The sequence below is a fragment of the Podarcis pityusensis genome, assembly GCF_964106645.2.
Source record: "Podarcis pityusensis genome assembly, chromosome: 18".
In the NCBI taxonomy this organism is placed as follows: domain Eukaryota; kingdom Metazoa; phylum Chordata; class Lepidosauria; order Squamata; family Lacertidae; genus Podarcis; species Podarcis pityusensis.
The window spans coordinates 11,961,579-11,971,509 of record NC_138043.1 but is presented as its reverse complement, the minus strand read 5'-3'; the positions used below and the strand labels follow the sequence as shown (position 1 = coordinate 11,971,509).

General features: G+C 52.7%; 1 protein-coding gene across 1 annotated transcript in view; it reads left to right on the top strand.

The window, feature by feature from the left end:
* The first annotated feature begins 945 nt into the window (after window positions 1–945).
* FCHO1 (FCH and mu domain containing endocytic adaptor 1) overlaps window positions 946–9,931 on the top strand; it is a 33,895-nt gene continuing 24,909 nt past the window's right edge. The window contains exons 1-3 of the mRNA XM_080988597.1: window positions 946–1,165; window positions 2,899–2,972; window positions 9,070–9,161. Coding sequence (XP_080844723.1) covers window positions 2,946–2,972; window positions 9,070–9,161 — 119 coding nt within the window. The 5' untranslated portion in view covers window positions 946–1,165; window positions 2,899–2,945. The remainder of the gene's footprint in view (window positions 1,166–2,898; window positions 2,973–9,069; window positions 9,162–9,931) is intronic.

Here is a 9,931-nt window from a genome sequence, read left to right as displayed (position 1 = left end):
CCTTCCTTCCTTCCTTCCCTCCTTCTCCCTCCCTCCCTCCTCCCTCCTTCCTTCCTTCCTTCTTCCCTCTCTCCTTCCCTTCCTACCTTCCTTCCTTCCTTCCCTCCTTCTCCCTCCCTCCCTCCCTCCTCCCTCCCTCCCTCCCTCCCTCCCTCCCTCCTTCCTTCCTTCCTTCCTTCTTGGCTCTCCGTCTGGCTTGGACATGCCAATAAGGCCTGGGGCGATTCCTTCTCCCTGCGCAAGGCAGGCGATCTCTGCGCCCGGCCTGGGGTCTCATAAGAAAGAGCCTGCTGGATCGGACCCCAAGGGGGCCCCCCTAACCCAGCCTCCTGCTCAAATGCTGCTAAGAACCTAGGAATCCAGATAGACTGCCTGTGGAGCTGGAAGATCCGTGAGAAGAGCCAGATAGTGGGATCAGAGCCAAAGGGGGCGCAGCCGAGGGAGAAGAGGATGCTGGACTGGATAGTACCCCTTCGGCCTGATCCCAGCAGTCGGGCTCCTGGCTTGGAGAGGGTTGGGCTAGATGACCCTTGGGTGTCTCTTCCAGTTCTGTGCTTTGGAAGAACTTCCTGGCAGAAAAAATCTGCAGAGGTTGGGGGAGGTCATCTGTCAGGGATTCTTCAGCTGAAATTCCTGCATTGCAGCGGGTTGGACTGGATGACCCCTAGGGTTCCCTTCCAACTCTTACCACTCTTCAATTCCAAAATTAAATTGCCCTAACCCATGCAACCCTCCCCTCCCCCCCATTGCAGGATGTGCATTTATTTACTTTTTAAAATTTAATCTCTGGACGCCCTCCGGGGAGATCCCTTTCCCGCTTATCGGAGGGTCTGGCGGCTGATATTTGTCACCGTTGCAAAAAAGGCAATTAACAAGAAGCCATTAAAACACACAAATTAGCTGCGTTTGCAAGGGAGGTTGTGGAGCGTGGCTGCAGATCGGAACCACAAGGATTTTCAACACTCCCTTATCTCCACTTCTGTTTCTCTGCTTTCGGTGTTGCAGAAATACGGAAGCAAAACTGGAACTGGGTTCGAATCACCTGCTTTCCGCTCTCCCTTTATTTGCTTGTCTTCCCCACCCCAAGGTGCTTTCGCGAGATCCTTTGTGTGCAGGAACTGAGAATATGAGCCTTCGGAGAGGGCAGACTTCCCTCCGACAAAGGGTGAGTGGCAGGGCGGTTTTCTCTGCAAAATGCACACTCCTGGGCCGACTTTGCAGGAGGTTGCCAGTACTGGGGGGGGGGGTGAGTGGTTAGAGCAGGATGCCTGGGTCCTCTCTCTTTTAGCACGAGAGGAGGGGTGGCACGTGGTCTGGTTTGCCAATGTCAGCTGTTTAAAATCTAGGGTGGGTCCTGGGTTCAGGTTCCAGCACCCAGGTTCAAACCTCAGTTTGCTAAAGGGCAGCAACAAACGCGGCCATTTTCTCTTGCAATTCTTCCGTTTCCTGCGCTTTCTTTTCTGTTTCCATCCGGCGCTGGAGGGTGAAACTGCCTGTGCAGGATGTCTGCATTTCAGGGAGGGAAGTTGTGCTCTCTCCGAAGGGGGGTAAGGAAGGCCAGGCGCCTGGGCTCCCGAGACAGCCACCCGCCTGTCGCAGTTCGGGAGTCAGATCTGGGAGAGACCAGGGTTCGAATCCCCGCTGCTCGCCCCGCTGGGCCTGCCTTGTAGGGTTGTTGTAGGGCCCAATGAGGAGAGGGAGGAGGAGAAACCCCCCCCCCCGAGAAACGCCATCAATAGATCAGTTAAGGAAAGGGCTTTTCATAGGGCTGTGGCATTTTTAATATCTGGATTTTTTAAAAATTGTGGGGTTTTTTTTAGTATTGTTTTAATTCTCTCACATTTCATTTTATTTTCCTGTGCTCCTTTTCATTTGCATGGATCGCAAACTGCAAACAATAACGGAACAGAACATTACTTTTAAATGGTGATCTTTCATGTTTTTTTGCATCTTATTTATATTTAATTTAATTTGTCATAAGCCGCCCTGAGAACCAGCCTGGGGAAAAGGGCAGAATAGAAATTAATATAATGTAATGTAATATAGAATCAAAGAGTTGGAAGGGTCATCTAGCCCAACCCACCTCAGCATGCAGAGAATGTGGAGCAACATCCCCCCCCACCTGCCCCCTGGTTGGGGAACTTCCGCCCAGCTTGCACGAGAGATATTCACACGCTCCCTGATAAAAGAGGATTGGGTGGTGCTGATAATGCCAAGGTTGCAGGTTCGATTCCTGTAAGGGACAGCTGCCTATTCCTGCATTGCAGGGGGTTGGGCTGGATGACCCTCAGGGTCCCTTCCAACTCTACGATTTGATGGGACAAATCCATGGAGCCAGAGAAGGCTGTTGCTGGCTGTTAGCCACAGTAGCTCTGTTGTGCTTCCACCGTTTCTTCCTTGCTGGAAACCGCAGGAAGGGAGAGTTGCTCTTGCGTTCGAATCCTGCTGGCCCTTTGCGGCACCTGGCTGGCCACAGTGAGGACAGGGTGGTGGGCTACGTGGCCTGATTCAGCAGCCTCGCTCCTTGTGGGGCCTCTGGGCCCAGAGGCAGTCTATCTGGACCCCCAGGTTCCTTGGGGTATTTGGCTGCTGTGAGGTCCGGATGCTGATCTTGAAGGGTCTGATACATCCTCCAGGCTCTCCTTAGCTTCTTGTGGAGCCTCCAGGCCCAGACCTCGCTGAGGACTAGGGGCTTGTCTCTGGCGCTCAAGGCGAGGCAGAGGCAGCTGCCGGTGGGGTTGTCGTGCCCTGAGCCTTCCTCGCACGTCTTACTCCCGATTCCAGCCTTCGTCAGCCTGAGGTTGCTTTGGACCATGACTCCCACCATCCCCAGTTTGTCCCAGTGCTCTCTGTGTGTGTCATTGTTCCTGGTTACTTCCAATCTCTTTTGCATTCTAGGTTTCCAAAAGCTGAGACGAAGGAGGCTTCCATCCCGGGCTGGCAGCATGTCTTATTTCGCTGAGCATTTCTGGGTAAGAAAATCTCCCTGATGTGCATGGAAAACTCATTTTGCCAACTCTCTCCTGATCTGTTTACACTGGTGCCTTTTCCCCAGGCGGTTTCTCTTTCCGTCTCTATCTGCAATTAATGACGCCTTCCCAGGATAAATGTGTTGTGCAAATAAGTCATATTTTTTATTTGCAAACCGGGGCAACCAAAGGGAGGCGAACGAGCTGGTTGTAGGAACAGCAGCAGCAGCAGTAGCGGAATAGCGAGCTGCAAAAATGAAGAAAATGAGCAACGTGCGTCTGAGTCACGGCTTAGAGCAGAGGGAGGAACCCTGAAGGTTTTTTGTGTCCAGGGAGGTTGAGGCACACTTCTGCGTCTGGGGATATTTTCTTGGGGGAAATGTCATATACAACCCCTGGATGTGGGGGGTGTTTGGGGAGGGGTGGCACTTGTGGGGGGACGCCGCATCCTGCTCCTTCTGGGGAGCCTCTCCTTACGTTTCTTGGGATTCTTAAATGGAGCCTCCATGGACAGAGTCAGTCTACCTTAGATGGGCAAATGAGAATGGGAGGAGGAGACAGCTCTGACATTCTGTTTGCCACTGAGAGAAAGCAGCCACGGCACAGAGACCGGCCCCATTGCCATCCAATGGCGTTTAGATGCAATAATAATAATAATAATAATAATAATAATAAATTATTATTTATACCCTGCCCATCTGGCTGAGTTTCCCCAGCCACTCTGGGCGGCTCCCAAATCGAGTATTAAAAATAATACAGCATTAAATATTAAAAACTTCCCTAAACAGGGCTGCCTTCAGATGTCTTTTAAAAATAGGATAGCTGCTTATTTCCTTGACATCTGATGGGAAGGCGTTCCACAGGGCGGGCACCACCACCGAGAAGGCCCTCTGCCTGGTTCCCTGTAACTTGGCTTCTCGCAATGAGGGAACCGCCAGAAGGCCCTCGGAGCTGGATCTCAGTGTCCGGGCTGAACAATGGGGGTGGAGATGCTCCTTCAGGTATACGGGACCGAGGCCGATTAGGGCTTTAAAGGTCAACACCATCACTTTGAATTGTGCTCAGAAACGTACTGGGAGCCAATGCAGGTCTCTCAGGACCGGTGTTATATGGTCCCGGCGGCCACTCCCAGTCACCAGTCTAGCTGCCGCATTCTGGATTAATTGCACTTTCTGGGTCACCTTCAAAGGTGGCCCCACATAGAGCGCATTGCAGTAGTCCAAGCGGGAGATAAGTAGAGCATGCACCACTCTGGCGAGACAGTCCGCGGGCAGGTAGGGTCTCACCTGCATACCAGATGGAGCTGGTAGACAGCTGCCCTGGACACAGATTTGACCTGTGCCTCCATGGACAGCTGTGAGTCCAAAATGACTCCCAGGCTGCGCACCTGGTCCTTCAGGGGCACAGTTACCCCATTCAGGACCAGGGAATCCTCCACACCTGCCCGCCTCCTGTCCCCCAAAAACAGTACTTCTGTCTTGTCAGGATTCAACCTCAATCTGTTAGCCGCCATCGAACCTCCAACCGCCTCCAGACACTCACACCAGACCTTCACCGCCTTCACTGGTTCTGATTTGAAAGAGAGGTAGAGCTGGGTATCATCTGCATATTGATGGACACCCAACCCAAACCCCCTAATGATCTCTCCCAGCGGCTTCATATAGATATTAAAAAGCATGGGGAAGAGGATGGAACCCTGAGGCACCCCACAAGTGAGGGCCCACCACCACTTTCTGGACACGGCCCAGGAGAAAGGAACGGAACCACCGTATAACAGTGCCCCCAGCTCCCAGCCCCTCTAGACGGTCCAGAAGGATGTTATGGTTGATGGTGTCAAAGGCCGCTGAGAGATCCAGCAGAACTAGGAAACAGCTCTCACCTTTGTCCCTAGCCCACCGGAGATCATCAACCAGTGCGACCAAGGCAGTTTCAGTCCCATGGTGAGGCCTGAATCCCGATTGGAAGGGATCCAAATGGTTCGCATCCTCCAGGCGTGCCTGGAGTTGTTCGGCAGCCACCCGCTCAATAACCTTGACCAAGAATGGAAGATTTGAGACTGGGCGATAGTTGGCCATACTGGCCAGGTCTAAAGATGTTTTCTTAAGAAGCGGTTTAATGATCGCCTCTTTCAGCGGGTCTGGGAAGGCTCCCTCACAGAGGAAAGCATTCACCACCCCGCAGAGCCCATCGCCCAGCCCTTCCTGCTCACTTTTATTAGCCAGGATGGGCAAGGATCAAGGAGACAGGTGGTCGGTTTCACTTGTCCAAGCAGCCTGTCCAGATCCTTGGAGGTAACAGATTGGAATTGATCCCGTGTAGCAGGACTAGACAGAACTCTAGCACTCTCCCGCCCTGCCCTGCTCCCACGGTGGAGTCTACCTCCTTCCGAATCTGAGCGACTTTATCTGCAAAAAACTTTGCAAAAGCATTGCAGGAGATCTTGGGGTCCCTACCAGGCCCCGGTGGTGCAGGTGGTTCTGGTAGATTGTGAACCACCTGAAAGAGTCTCCTGCTGCTGTTTTCTGCAGATGCAATAAGGCAATGAAGAAGGCCCTCTTCGCCGTCACCATTATCACTTGGTAGGCTCGACGTTGAGCTCTAGCCCTTGTCCGGCCTGATTCAGAATGCGTTTTCCGCCACTGGCGCTCTAGCCGTCTCAATGATTGTTTCATCGTCTTCAGCTCCGGGGAAAACCTCGGGGCTGTCCGGGCTCCATGCAGTCGGAGAGGGCGCTTCGGAGCCAGGCAGTCAAAAGCCCTGGTTAATTCCGCATTCCTATGGGCCACCAGGCCATCAACATGGGATAAAACATCCCCTACCACTCTCTGGAAGCCAGTTGGATCCATTAAGTGGCGGGGGTGGATCATCCGAATTGGTCCCACCTCCCTGCAGAGGGGAAGGGTTGCGGAGAAGTCCAGTTGCACCAGGAAGTGATCTGACCATGGCTAAACATTTGTCCCACCCCAAACAGAAATAAAATAAAATAATAATATAATATTTAAAAACAACAACAACAACCATTCGAGGTGCAGCAGATTAAGAACACTTAAAGCATTTGAAACCACTTTTGCCATTTTTGCTGCTCAGAGTATGTGTGCCTGTAGGCCCCTCTCCTTGGGCCTGATGGGGCAGCGGTCTTCCCAAAGACTCACCGGAGCAGCAAGAGGAGCAGTGCAGGATGACCCAGGGTCTGGAAACCAAGCCCGATGAGGAACGGTTGAAGGAGCTGGGGATGTTTAGCCTGGAAAAGGGGAGACTGAGAGCCATTTTCAGATATCTGAAGGGCTGCCACATGGAAGAGGGAGAAAGCTTGTTTTCTCCTGCTCTGGAGGGTAGGATTGGAACCCATGGCTTCAACTTACAAGAAAGGAGATTTTGATTAAGAATCAGGAAAAGAAAGGAGGTTCTTTTATTTGTTTAATTTTATTTAATTCATGTTATATCCTGCTCTTCATCCTAAGATCTCAGGGCAGTTCATAAAATACAGGGTAAAAGTAAGTCAAACAAAACAGTTTCTGTTCCTCTCGAAAGCTCCCCTGTGCCTGTCCCCTGTCGGCAGCAGGATACTGGGCTGGGGTGCTCTGTTTGCTGCTTAGCGGGATCTGCGTCCTGCGTGAAGCCACCTGCTGACTCAAAAGCTCCGGGTTTGAGTTCAGGCGTGTTGCGGGTCAAAGGCCCTCCAAGCAACGTGAGCAAAACAAAACAACAGCTCCTCTCTGTGACTCCCGGGACACCCAGTGCCAGCCGCAAGTAAACAGAGCGGGCGTCAGGGTGGTGCCACCCGGGGGGGGGGGAGGGTGGCAGGCGCCATTGTCTGCGGATGCAGCTGGGAGATTCCAAAACAGCCGGAGGAACAGGCAGCAAATCTCTCCTTCTGCCCCCCCTTTTCTCCTCCCCAGCGAGCCCCGGGGGGCAGAAGTGGCCCTCTCTCCCTCCTCCCTCCTCAGAAGATGGCAGGGGGTTGGGCTGGATGATCCCTGGGTCCTTTCCAGCCCCACAAGGTGGGTCAGGCTGAGGGGGGCAGGGCCAGCCCCCCTCCCCCAGCAAGCCAAACCCTGGCTTCTCCCAGGTCCTGTGGAGCCCCACAATGACCCTGCGAGGTCAGAGAGGCTGGGAGAGGCTTTGCAGCCGGGCAGGGGTTATTTGAACCCTGGCCTTTCCCAGGTGATAGTCCGGCACTCTAACCACTACGCAACACTGACTCTCTTAGTTTGAACAAAACGAAAGCAAGGCTCGGATTATCTAAGCTGCTGGGCTCAGCAACGTCTGTGCAAAACCACTGAGTCGCACCCCTCCCCTTAAGAAGGAAAGCCAAGGTGCCTGAATAAAAGGGCGGATTTCAAATAGGAAGGCCAGTAGTGACTACACTGACCGGCAGCAGATCTGCAGTCCTTTGTTCAGATTCATGAGGACTGTAAACTTTCCCTGTTTCAACAGTCTCTTCTCCGCCCTGGAGACTCCCTCTGTTTTTCAAGGGGCTGGATGGCAGCTCAGCTGCTTTGAAGGTCCCAGGTTCGATCCCCAACAGCATCTCCACTGTGGGTCATAGAATGATATAGCTGGGGGGACCCCAAGGGTCATCTAGTCCAACCCCCTGGTATCTCAACTAAATCAGCCATGACTGATGCTGACAACCTGCTGCTGCTGGTCAAGGTCCGCATTGCTGTGCTGAACGGACCCAGAGGTCTGGCTGGGTCCGAGGCAGCTTCTGATTCTTCTCTTTAAGCCTAGTGTTTGTTCAGAATGATGAGGACCAGGATCTTGCTTTATTTTTAAAGGGGAACGGCTGCTGGGGCTGTCCTCCTGAGTCTAAACCGCTCAGGGCAGACAACACCGTGTTGCGATGGAGCAGTGGACCTGCTCGCATCCTGGGAAGGCTTCCAACCTGCCTTCTCTCTTTCTGTGCCCTCCGGAACTCCTTGCCACAGGGCGTGGCCTTGCAACCACCTTGCAGGGCTCAGAAAGGCATGGACGGATGCAGAAAAAGAATGCACAGGACCTGTTTTGTCACTCAGCCATCAACGCCAAAGCCGCCTCTGCAGGGAGGCGGGTTGCCTAGCGACCGCGGACACACACACCTTGCCATCTCCCCAGGAGGAATGCGAAGGAGGGAGATTTGCTCTGCGGGGGGTGGGGGGGAGGGGTTGTGATTGACAAGGGATGGGGGGGAGAGCGGAAGCCCACCCCCAGAGACCCAGGCTCCACGCACAGAGCGGGGGGGGGGGGGAGAGAAGGCTGGTTGGGAAGCTGAGCATTAAAAGGAGAGGGAGGGTAGATTTGGGGGAGCTCTCTCTCTCTCCATATACTATATCATAGAGTCATAGAGCTGTGGGGGACCCTGAGGGTCATCCAGTCCAGCCCCCTGCCATGCAGATATCTCAGCTCTGCACACATTCCAGTTGGTCAACATCCTTGACCTGGATGTTATGCTTCTGCGGATGCAGCCCAGAATATGCACCACCCTGAGCTCTTCCAGTGAAGGGTGGCGCACAGATTTAAGAAGTGACATGAGCTTTTTTTGGCTGCTGCTGCTGTTCCCTCACAAGCCAATTCGAAACTGGGCTCAACCCCCTCTCGCCACGTGGCTTCAGGATAAAAAGGGCCCTATCCTGTTTCAAAATGCGCATGCAGACGTCGCTGGATGGCAACGGGGCAGCTGTCCGTGCAGAGGCTTCTTACCCAAGAAAGGACAAAAACTGCTTGTTGGCATTACCTGTGCGGCAGGTGCAGGGATGTGTCCCTCTGGTGTGGCTGCGCCAATGGGAGTTGGAAAATACAGAGCATTTATTAATTATGTTTCTGCGCTGCCCTTTGCTGGGTGGTATGCTACAAAAATGCATTGCAGAATAACAAGCAAAACAGTAAGTTTGCAATGCACAGTTTTAAAAGCCACAGATTTAATCCGCCTGGTTTCAGCGTGAGAAACTCAGATATATAAGCCCGGTGCCAGATCGCTCCTCCAGCCAAGGTTACAAGTTGCCATTGGGGGGAGACAGCTCCAAAGTCGTATTTTGGGTCCCTGAAATGTTGGTTCCTGGCAGGGCAGCCCCAGTTGTTCTGGAGCCACGCCTCATTTTTGCCTTCTTGCTTTTCACCGCAGGGCGAGAAGAACCATGGCTTTGACGTCCTCTATCACAACATGAAGCATGGGCAGATCTCGGCGAAGGAGCTGGCGGACTTTGTGCGGGAGAGGTACTGACGGCTTGGGGGGGGGGCAGAGCTCCGTCCAGTTCCTCCTTGCGCCCCCCCCCCCGCAGTCTGCAAACCCACTTATCAAAGCACCAATTTCCTACTGCCAGTTTGCTCACAGAGCCCTGGTTTGCAAATCTCCCTGACACTACAATTGGGGGTCAACTTTGCAAGAGCTGAGCTGCCGGCCTGAAGGAGATCTCTTTGCAAGACCTCTTCTCCATAACTCGCCCATAGCTTGCCTGAGGTTTTTTGTTTCCTTTTGGCAAAGATGTTTCATTTCATAAGATTTTTTATTATTGTGATTGGATTTTGCAGTCAAACTCCCTAAGTCTGTTATTGGCTGGAGAAGAGTGGATGGAGGCAGGGATCCAGTCAAAGCAAGGCAGATCTTTATTTTTCTGCTGCAACAGAGATCCCCGCCCTCCTTGCATGGAGGCACAGTGCCCTGGGATCTTTTGATAAAGGGCGGTATATAAGTTGAATAAATAATAATGAAATAATTTCATTTTGTGATGTATACAAAACAGATGTTATAACAGCTGGGAAATAAAATGTGAAGAACAGAATTGTAGAATGGGCACATAGATAAGAGCCTGAGCATAGGATGGAGGGGCTCATAAAATCGTAGTGTTGGAAAGTTCCCCTGAGGGTCATCTAGTCCAACCCTCTGCAGTGCAGGAATCTCAACTAAAGCACCCGGGACAGATTAACGCTCCCAGCATCAGCACCCCAGCAGATCTCGCTTCTCTGTTTGTCAAAGCTTTGGATCC